General features: G+C 32.9%; 1 protein-coding gene across 1 annotated transcript; it reads right to left on the bottom strand.

Annotated features, from left to right (window-relative positions):
* Nucleotides 1–1,843: 1,843 nt before the first annotated feature.
* LOC127064300 (fatty acid synthase-like) lies at nt 1,844–11,271 on the bottom strand. The gene is made up of 19 exons (XM_050995159.1): nt 10,995–11,271; nt 10,656–10,906; nt 10,349–10,580; nt 9,832–10,250; nt 9,480–9,773; nt 9,183–9,390; nt 8,922–9,082; nt 8,507–8,824; nt 7,907–8,412; nt 7,507–7,811; nt 7,028–7,432; nt 5,926–6,950; nt 5,605–5,846; nt 4,819–5,515; nt 3,905–4,733; nt 3,325–3,785; nt 2,990–3,244; nt 2,658–2,912; nt 1,844–2,588 (listed from the first exon to the last, which is right to left on the bottom strand). Exons 1-19 carry the CDS (start codon nt 11,260–11,262, stop codon nt 2,454–2,456), a joined length of 7,266 nt encoding a protein of 2,421 aa, XP_050851116.1. The 5' UTR covers nt 11,263–11,271; the 3' UTR covers nt 1,844–2,453.
* Nucleotides 11,272–11,492: the final 221 nt, after the last annotated feature.

The following is an 11,492-nucleotide window of genomic DNA, read 5'->3' as shown; positions in this document are numbered from 1 at the left end:
ATACAAACAATTCTCGTTTAACCCTTTGCAGTTGGAACTTGATAAGACCTTTCGTTAATTTAAAAAAGGCCGAAATAATCTTTATCCATATCATTTCCATTTTTTATATTTAGGAATTTTCCTTTTCTTATAAGACGATACTCCACGATGATAAGCTTTTCATCGTTATCTCTCAAAAGCTTCTTTTACGTGAGTACAGTTATGTCTGATGAAAGCAGACTAAATTTTAGAAAATCCATCGCGTTCACTTTCGTATCGATGTAGAAATATGAAATAGATATATTTATGATACAAATGCGTTATGTTGGAACGTGTCGTGGAATCGAATAATCAAGGGAACGGTCGTCTATACTCTGGCATTCCCGAAACACTAGATACATATGGGAGAGTAAGGGCAGGTCGATACCAAGCACTGGGATACTGTGATGTACGCTGTAAAGCAACTTTATATACGATGCTCGCGTTATTCGATATATTCACTGAGCAGTAATTAAAAGCTCTCTACGAGGGATGAAACTTAATGAAATCGACAGAGTAGAGATAATTAAAATTGTATCGGTTGGTGGATTCGGTGTACGATTCGGAAATCGTTCTCTATGGTCTAAACAAAGATCTCGAATTTGAATGAAATTATGTAATTTTTGAAAATCGATAGAGAGATCTGTAAGATCTTGTTAAATTTTAGATAAAATTTAAAGACTTTTTCGTTTTAGAATCAGAGCAATTGATTAATAAATTTGTACTTTTATCTTTTTTTTTCTGTTCGATCTTACATCGAACTATCGATCGCAGATAGCAAAACAGATAGCAAAAGGAAAAAGGCAATGTCTAGTCTTGTTTAGGGAGGCTTCTCGTATTTCGACAAATCGTTCCGTCTCTTGTTTTATCCGGACGACATTCCGTGTAGTCGATGCGTGTAGGTAAGAGGGTGTTTAAGCGTATGCGACCGGTCGATACCGGCGTTGGCTGCTGGTAAGCCGTGTATCATGCTTTTACGCCACCCTTCCTCTTCGAAGCACCCACCTAATAATACGCTAGACAAGTAGCTCGTACCCTGTTGCTTGGATGAACCGATCTTTCTACGTAGTACTACGTCGACGTAATCGGACAGCTAACGAGACACTCGACTAAATCGTATACGACGTCATCTTCGAGCTAACTTACATCCGCATATTTCTTTCCTTTCTGTTCGAGCATCGATTTTTTTTTAATTGCTGATATCTACGTAGTTGTCGTAAGGAAATACTTTTATATTATTTCTCTTTTATTCTTATCGTCAAAAAGAGAATAAAAAAAGAAGAAATCGTGCATTTGTCAGTAGCATATTTGAACTTGTATCAACTAAGTACATATATACATTTCTTTTTACACAAAGTCCGTTTGAACTTTTTTCGACTTTATTTGCGAATGGAATCGACAGGACGAGATGAAATTCGTTTAATCTTGGAATTTCTGTCCATCGGTTTTTATACAGAAAGCTTCGGCTACGTTGCGCCGGATACTCACCAATGGTTATTATGTAAGAAGGAAAAATAAAACGGAAGTAGTACCTCTCTATTCAAAATGGAAAACATTTCTTTTTTTATTTTTTTACGATGTACGAGAGAGGATAATTACGAGGGAATCGTTTCATTTCTTTTATTCTAAAGTAAAATCAGATAATAATGTCATAATTTTATTATCTAATTTTATATAAGTTACCAACTATTTCACAAGCTTGATATCGATATCTTTCTACTTAATTTTATATTTTTTATTTAAATAATATATAAAAAAGATGTAACTTAAAAAGTAATTATGTTTGATTGAATAAACAAGAGGAAAACCACTTTTTTGCGATATTTTCATTTATGGAAAAAGAGCGTATAAACCAATTTTTTAAAACTCATAAAAAAGAAATATCCTCCAATTCATATTTAAAAAGTTTGAAGGCCATGTTACTTCAGTGATAAATATAAAAAATATATGAACTACAACTGCAGTAAGAATACTGTCCTAACCATGTACGTAAAACAGGAATCTACTTTTACGAGTTAAAAAAGGAACTTGACTAAAAATTCTTCGTTACTGATTAATAATAACACAGGGATCTACTTCCTATCAGCTGATAATCAATAAATCTACTTTACCTATGTTCGGTAAAATAGAAATCCTCGTTATCGACTGGCAGTAAATAGATTAGATTATTAAAACGTAACATTGTAAGCACACAAATATAGAACGAGTGTATGATACAGAAGTAGAAAACTTATTAAAAACAGAATAAAGTGGAAAAAAACAGAAGTTATAGACAAGAAACAAAATTACTATTGAATTTATGAATTAGAGCCTGTACATTTTAAGAGTATTTTTTATTTAAATATTTAAATGAATTTGTTGAACAACCACCACCACCACAAACAACATTATATATAAATCACTTGCACTATATAATTTTATTAATATTATTTTTATTAATTTTCTTTCATTAGATTTTCTTTAGCATCTTCAAACGGTTCATCATTAATTGCCATTGCAATTTTCATATCTTCTAACATCGTGATATGATCGCCATTAACAGTGTGTACTTCTACTTTACCTTCAGTTATCTAAAAATAACAATATTTTATAATAAATAACTATTATTTTTATGATCTATACGAATTTTTACAACTTACTTTCTGCAGTTCATAATCATACGAAATATGTTGTACAGATGATAACAATGGCTTAAATAATGTTATTGGTGATTTTATATATGGCATTGGTTTTGGATCATATTTCATAGTTGCTTGCAATCTCACATAATATGAGAGAATGGCATTTTTTTGATTTTTTTCCAAATCTAATTGCTTATGCTCAGGATATAAAACATTAAAGAATGTATTTACTTTTTCATCCCACGTTTTGCATTTTTCTAATTCTAGTGCCAACTATAAAATAATGTTTAGAAATTAGTGTTCGCAAAAAAGAAAAAGAAAAAATGTCTTTTAGAAAAATAATGACGAACTTGTTTACTGTTAACAGGTGTGAATGTATTCATGATGTTAAGCAGAACTTTGCTTTCTAATTCTTCCTCCAGTGATGCTTTTAAGTGTTGCTTTATAAGTGTTTTTAATTGCAAAGGAGCACCATCTATCAAAATTAGTCGACCATTAAATCCTTTGGCTTCTATCTTTCGTGTAAGTTCAATAGCAATAAGCGATCCAAAGGAATATCCGACTAATATGAAATCTCTTTGATCCTTAAGTTTTTCTAATATATACTATAATATGTAAATTATATACTATGTTAATGCATAAGATTCAATAATATTTAATACTTTTTTGTAGTAAAAGAATATACCGGTAGAAATACATTAGCCATCTCTTCTACAGTCTCTAATTTATAATTTGCAGCCAGTTGGAAACAAGTCGCAGGTGATTTAATTTTTGATTCTAATGTTTGAAAAACCTTGCCATAACCTTCAATTCCTGGAATGAAGAAACTCTCCTTCCGACCTTTCTCTGGATTAGTTTTGAGCGGAATAGTTATTTCAGCGGAAAGTATTTCGCCGAACAATTGCATCAACATCATTCTATCACCTAGTATTTCTTCTCTAGTACTTACATTATCATTGCTATTATCTGCCTGTTTGTTACTTATTACCATAAGTTTGGCCAAATTTAAGTTTCGAATATCTGCTGCTGTGAGATATACTTCATGTTCACGCTCTAATGTCTGTTTTATTTCTACAGCCATCATAGAATCCATTCCAAGTTCAGCCAAGGAAATCTGTTGACTGATAGTCTTTAAATCTTTAATACCTACAATTAAAAATTCGTACTTTCAAGAAGATAAGACAGTTAAAGTAGGTATATCATCAAATTATTAAATTTAATAATAATAATGATAATAATAAACATAATTTTTAGACAAAACTTACCCATAATATTTAAGACAGAATCTATAATATTATTCGCACCACTATCTACTCGTTTTTCAGCAATTACCATACTAGAAACTATAGGTTTATTTTGTGTCAAGAATCTATCGAGTTCTTGTAAACATGATATTATTCTTTGTTGTTTGGTACCACAGATAATAAATTCCTTATCATTGTTCTGCATATCTGCAAGAATACCGACATCTCCGATCGCTCCCCATTGAATAGCTAATCCAGGTAAACCTTCTTCTACTCTTTTTTCACATATTCTCTCCATGATGGAATTAGCCATACTATAATTTGTTTGGCCGGCATTTCCTCTTCCGGACGAGACAGAAGAGAAGACTACGAAATGTCGAAGATCCGGACATAATTTCCTAGTTATTTGGTCCAAGTGTTTCGTGGTCCAAACTTTTCCTTTGAAAGATTCTTCAAAAGTTTCCGGCGTTTGATTTTTACAAATACCGTCTTTTAAAGAAACCAGGAGATTGAATATACCATCAACGGGACCTTTATCTATCGCCGTTCTCACGATAAGCTCGCAATCTTTCTGTTTAGTAGAGTCGAGACCGGCGAGAATCTTAACATTCACGCCGTATGATTCCCATATTTTAATTCTCATGCGTTGATAACCATTTTTTATACCATTTCGGGAGGTAATTATAATATTTTTAGCACTTCGGAGAATCAACCAATCGATTAATTCTATACCAAAACCTCCCAAGCCACCAAGAATTATATAACTTTTGTTCGGAAGACATCTATAAAAAGGTGCAGCCAATATGGGCGAATCCAATGGTTGATTCTCTTCGTAAATCTTGATGAGTACCTACGACATTTAAAACGCATTTCTGGTTATTTTAATTTAACATGATTCCAGCAAAAGCAAATTCAAACGACGAACGTCAACTTACTTTTCCAATATGTTTTCCAGCTGCCATGAATCTAAGTGCTTCCTCTACTTTGTCTTTGCCGAAGACTTTTCTAACAATCGGTTTAATAACTCCTTCCTTAATAAGTTTGTTTAATATTGAACTAATTTTGTTTTTGACCTCGTCCAATGTTTCCATAATTTTATCTAACATTATGGCATGAAAACTGATTCCCTTCTTGATAAAGATACTTTCGTTTAATTCATTATTCATTTGTAGGTCAAACTTTCCAATTTCTAAAAATCGTCCATTATGGGCCAAACAACGTAGAGATGCTAAAAGTTTCTCTTCCGCTAAAGAATTTAGAACTATGTCTACACCTACACCATTGGTTTGTTGCAAAATCATTTTTTCAAAGGTAATATCTCGAGAATTTCCAATATGATTATCATCGATACTAGGGAATGTTTCTTTAATAAATTTACGTTTTTCTGGTGTACCGACGGTAGTAAATACTTCACAGCCTTCATGAAGAGCTAAGTTAATCGCGGCTTGGCCAATACCACCAGCACCCGAATGGATAAGTATTTTGTCACCCCTCTTCATTTCTCCATTAATATAAAGTGCATCGATACATGTGCAATATATACATGGTATTGTCGCTGCTTCCTCTAAACTCCAATGTTCAGGTACGGTCCAAGAAAAAGTATCATCCGTGTGACAAAAATTTGATAGACATCTGAAAAAATATTATTTACATTTTCTTTTATTTTCTATTAATTTATACACGGTATTAAATATCAACCTTGTAATTTTTAATCAGTTCACCTATTTTGATTAAGCCCTGTAACACGACGACCAGTGATACTGATTCCGCTATATTCAAATCCAAGTATATGATCAAATTCTCTTCTGTCGTTGATTATTGGTTCTGGTGTTATTTTACCTGTTGCCAACATCACATCTTTAAAATTTAAAGATGCATAATGAATGCGAACAAGATTTGTATTTTTATCATTCTTCGTAATTGGACCCTCAACCCAACGTATCGAACTTAAATCTCCACGTGACTGTTAAAAAATTTTGTACGAATATTATTGTATTACTTCGTGAAATGTGCTGATAATTTGATAGAATGTATTCGCATACCAATTGAGTAATGATGGCATGATGAGTAGATTTGGGTTCGGAAGGTGGAAGTAGATAATGTCTATATGATCCCCAAACGTTTCCTGGTCGTAAAACGTTCATAATAAGGTCCATTTCGAGTTGCTCGGAGTAAAGAGGTAATTTTAAAGAAAATTTCGGAGCCTTGAGATCTTGAATTAAAACGACTCGGAAAATCTCACCGCCAGGTTCTTTACGTAAGCAATTAATGAATCCTAAGAGACCAGATTCGAAGTTTCCTTCCTCATAAAGTATTACTCTCGTGTTACTCATATCCTGTCCGTCTTCTTTGGCAAGTATACTTTGCACTTGTTGCAACCAATTATAATCATTACTATTAACATTAATAGACAAAATATTTTTCGGAGTATTCTTCATCTTCCTTAATAATATCCAAGATTCTTCGGAGGTACGTTTTTCTAAAACTATACGTAATTGAAACTCATTTAAAATCGAAAAGTCCAAAGGTGTATTTATTTTTTCACGCGATAAAAGAAACGCTTCATCTTTTATAGATTTCAAAAGTTGTTTTAAGTTCTCCTTCTTCTCTTTGGTTAACAAAGCATACCCAATTGCTAATGGTACGTTATCAATCGATTGTATTTTATCCAAGTCAGAAACTGTGACTTCTTTAGGAATATCTTTCTCGTCAAATTTGTTTGCTGGTGCAAATACATTAATGTTTGCTTGAATCAAAGGTACATTTTCTAAAATGTTTAAAAGTAACGGAGAAACAAGTTTCTCTGCTGATATATTGTCATTATCCTCAACGAGTTCTATTATCTTTATATTAATGATTGGTAGATTTTCCAAAATAATGTGCATAGATAACATTAATATTTCTTCTAATGACACTTCCTTTTTATCGCGATAAGCAACGAATTTATGTTCTTCGACAATTGGATAATTAATAAATTTTCGAGCAATCACATTACTTCTAATATGATGCATTTCCACACCCCCTGCTGTTATCACATCAATATTTTTGAATAATCGTACAGGTATATCTGAAATGAGATAATCGTCATTATGAGTAATCTATATAATCGATAAACTTCATATTATATTGACAATAAATATTTACATTGTTCATCAGTCGTCAAATTTTGAAGATATTCTTGATGAAGTTTAATATCTATTATCAATTTTTTAATTCCAGTCGGTACAAATAAACTTCTAGTATCTAAAGTGATGATTTTCATCTGTAATATGTTATCCATGAACGCCACCCAATTATTTTTCCATTCGATATATCCTTTAGTTCCTGAAATTGACATACTTTGCACGCTTTTGAAGACGCCGCTATATTGATAACCACGTAGTTTCAACTCTTTGTAGAAATCTTCCGCACTTAATTCTTCTTTCTCGTTATTAATATTTTTATTGATCATCTCAGGAGATATCTTTTCCTTCGATAAGTTTGTTGCAAGACGAATTACTCCGGTAACAATAGCAGTACCCTTTTCGATCACTTCAAATTTACCGCTGCCTATTCATTTGTAGATCGACATATGTATATTAAATTCTTTAAAAAATAGTTTACACATGGTAGGAAGCAGTTACCTTTTTGAATCATGACAGTCATTTCAATTTTGCCTTCTTTGGGAACGGTCGTAGCTCGGTTGAACTTTACATTTTCAAAGACAACGGACAATTCTAGATACAATTGTCCTATCATCATACCGAAAGTCTCCCAAATTAAACATAAATATCCTGTTGCAGGAAACAAGTTTCTGCCATCGATCACATGACCCTGTATGTACTCAAAATCTTCATCGATGATCGATATTTCAATCATTCGTTCTCCGGAAATAATTTTCTCTTGCATTTTGTAAGATGTTACGAACCAATCGTACAAATGTTCCCATCTAGACGTGATATAATATTGAATGTATATATTACATTTAAAAAGACCTTTTAATTATTACCCTTTTTCATTTTTTTGCATCTACATAATTCTTACCTAATAAGTGGGGATATCATTGGAGTACCTCGACTGACAGGATATTCTACGGGTGGATATAATTTAGCAAGATCAAGTTGTATACCGGTGTTATAGAGCGTCCCTAATCCTTGTAGAAAAACTATCACGTTATCATCGTTATCTCGCTGAGTTAACGCAATATTCGTCACGGTTGGTTGTAATGATCTGTTTAAAATCTCTTGTAGTAGTCCGTATGGTGCAATTTCAATGGTAACGGCATTGTTAGGGATAAGGGCTAAGGTTTCTTCAAAAAGTACAGGTTTCAACAAATTATTGGTATGATACTCGGCCGATGAAAATCGTGCAGCTGAGGTCGTCCATTCATCGCGTGCTATCGATGTGCTAAGCCATTTTTTACTTCGAGGCTTTGCTACTGGTATCACTTCTTTTAAATGTACCAAAAGTTTCTTTTTAGCTACTGCGATGTAACGACTATGATAAGGTATATTATTATTCGATACTTTTTCCATGAAAATTTTGTTTGCCTGTTAAACATAAAAATATTACATGAATTAACTTAAAAAAATCATTCTACGCAATTCTTTTCGTTAGCTGGATCGTAACTGAGTTAAAACGAACCTGCAGTTTTTCAACAAATGCTTTCATAGATTCGGCCGGTCCACTAATGGTTGAACTCTCAGGCCCATTGTGATATATGACATCGATATCAGCAGGACACAAATCTTTTATATCTTTGTAACCAAGCCTTACCGTGGCAACAGAACACATAGGTATTTTTGTTGTTATCAAGGCTAATCCTTCGGAATATGCTGCTAATATCATTTCTTCCGCAGTGAAACATCCATCTGCGTATGCGCAACCAAGTTCACCAATAGAATGTCCAATTATATAGTCCGGTACTACACCCACAGAAGTTAGAAGATCTACCAAGCCGATCTACACAATTTTTTCCCGTTTATCAGATAAATGCTTAGATGTTATCAAATGAATGCTTAGACGTTATCGTAAATAGTAAAATATTTGTCAGCATTACCTGAATGGCAGCAATTCCAACAAACGTGTGTAAAATATTGTCAAATATTGTATTATCTTTTTTAGTTAAAATTTCATAAATATTAAGCTTATGCGGTTTTAACACGGCGTCGCATTTCTCTATTGCTTTGGCAAATATAGGTAATCTTATCAAAGCTTGACCTAGTAAATTTCAAATTCTATACATTTAATCATTATAATGGTTTTTATTTTTATAGATTTCAATGTTTACGAAAAAACATTATAAGAACAATTTCCATACCCATTCCAGGCCATTGCGAGTTTATTCCAGAAAAAATGAAACATATTGGTTTCTTCCTACAGGAAAAATTTTCAATCTTTCTTGGTTTCTTGTCAGATGATTTAAGGCCAGTTATCGTGTATGCACGATATAAATGACCTGATATTTCTTTAAGATGAATGTCATGAAGAAGACGAATAAATTCAACGTCTACCGGTCGATTGTCGATCTATAAAAAAGGATATTGTATTTACATAATTCTAACAAATGGTATGTTTCTTTCTTTTGTCTAAAATAACATTGATTCGCTTTCCGTACATTACTTAATATGGTTTCTACTGCTGCTTCAGTACGTCCCGAAACAGCTACAAGTCTAGGCAAATCATCGTTTGGCAATCCATTATTGATCTTTGTTTTCGGGTTTGATTTGAGTAAAATATGAGCATTAGCACCACCAAAACCGAAAGAATTAATGCCTATGTATTCACCATCTAACGGAGTCTTTTCGGTAACAACTTTGATTCGTCCTTCTGTAAAAGCTTTCACAGATTTGCGTGGCTGAGTACAGTTAATATTTGGTGGTATTATACCCGACTCCAACGATATTATCGCCTGTAAAATATCAAAGATAATGAAACGTCTCGTCTTACGATTTAAACAATATTTTTACCTTAGCAATAGAACAAACGCCACTGGCTGGTTCAGTATGACCAATGTTTGATTTGATAGAACCGATTTTAAGAGGATTAATTCTGTCTTTAGTGTAAATGTAATCTATAGAATTTACTTCTACAGGATCACCGACTTTCGTTCCGGTACCATGAGCTTCCACATAAGAAACACAACTCGTTGGTACACCACATTCTTTGTAAAATTTTTTGAGAAGAGTACTCTGCATTTTGTTAGAAGGAAACGTTATTCCCTCTTCTTTATAACCATCGCAATTTGTTTTCGCATGAACAATCGTAGCATAGATTCTTTTAGCACTTTTTTCTTTTTGCAAGAATGCTACAGCGACGGTTTCACTACGCGTGTAACCTGCTGCATTTTCATCGAAACACCTCGAATAACCATCCAGAGCCAATACCCCTGTTCGAGAAATCCAAGATTAAATATATGATATAATATTTTCATGATGATTGGAAAAGAAATGACAAATTCTTTGAACAAGTTGGCATAATCAATACCTAAACGGCTAAATTGCAAAGACACGTATGGATGAAGACAAAGATTTGATCCGCCAACGATCGCGTAATCGCATTTTCCGCTATATATAGCTTTATAAGCATGTTCCATCGCATAAAGACTTGAACTGCATGCCGTATCAATGGTATATGCTGGTCCAGTTACACCCAACCAAGACGAAATATTGTTAGCCATCATATCTCTACTACAGCCCTTGATACCTAGGCCATTTGTCTACAATTAAAGAAAAAGAATTGTTCATCTTATTTATCCGTACAAGTAGTCGATGATCTATCATCTGATTGCTACCTGAAGTTTTTCAAAAAACCAAGTTTTCTCTGATTCAGAGAAACATGAACCTATGAATACACCTGTCTTTGTTCCCCGCAAATCTTTCGGATTAATTCCAGCATCTATGATAGCTTCGTAAGTATGTTCGAGCAACATTCTACTCATAGGATCCATCGAATGAGCTTGCTTAAAAATGACTCCAAAAAATGATGCATCGAATTTCTCAATGTTATTAATTTTGCCGTTTCTATCTGGAATTTCTGGGTGACCTTATGAAAAACAACGATAAATAAATATTAAAAAATGTTAGCTAGGTATTCCGTTAAATAAAATAAATCATGTACGTATAATTCATACCTAGTTTCCAACGACGTTCATCATTGGTGGTACAATCTTCATTATTAAAAATATTATTTTTTAGTTCCTCCATATTATCGGATTTCGGAAATCTTCCAGCGAATCCGGAAATAACAACTTTCTCGCCTGGTTCTGGATTAGCATATTTGAAGAATTTGTACGATTCTTTTGGCTCCTTATACTCACTCATGATGTTTTGATATTTCTCTGGCTGAAATAGAATATAGAAATTCGAAACTAACCGTATATTCACAATGACTGAAATCATTAGCACCGAATGCCCTTTTATACTTTAATAATGCTATATCCCTTCCAAGAAGTGTGTTATATCATACAAACTGACACTGATGCTAAACTTATTCAAGTAAAAATGTATATTAAATTGACCCTTGAACTACGTTTCTAGTCTGGTTAGTTAATGCATCGACTCTATTCAATAACAAAAGAATCAAATTTCATTGTAATATTCTAAATATTTAATAACTAAAAATCTTAAAT

This window comes from Vespula vulgaris, chromosome 5 (assembly GCF_905475345.1).
Source record: "Vespula vulgaris chromosome 5, iyVesVulg1.1, whole genome shotgun sequence".
Taxonomy (NCBI): Eukaryota; Metazoa; Arthropoda; class Insecta; order Hymenoptera; family Vespidae; genus Vespula; species Vespula vulgaris.
This window is presented reverse-complemented; position numbering and strand designations above follow the sequence as displayed.

Bases quoted from the DNA above. Each gene is read 5' to 3' on its own strand.
- LOC127064300 (XM_050995159.1), bottom strand. From the start codon at position 11,262: ATGATTTCAGTCATTGTGAATATACGGTTAGTTTCGAATTTCTATATT. The intron at 10,251-10,348 runs GTATTGATTATG...TTTCTCGAACAG, and splicing joins TTTGCAATTTAGCCGTTTAG to GGGTATTGGCTCTGGATGGT. The intron at 2,589-2,657 runs GTAAGTTGTAAA...TGTTATTTTTAG, and splicing joins ATGATTATGAACTGCAGAAA to ATAACTGAAGGTAAAGTAGA.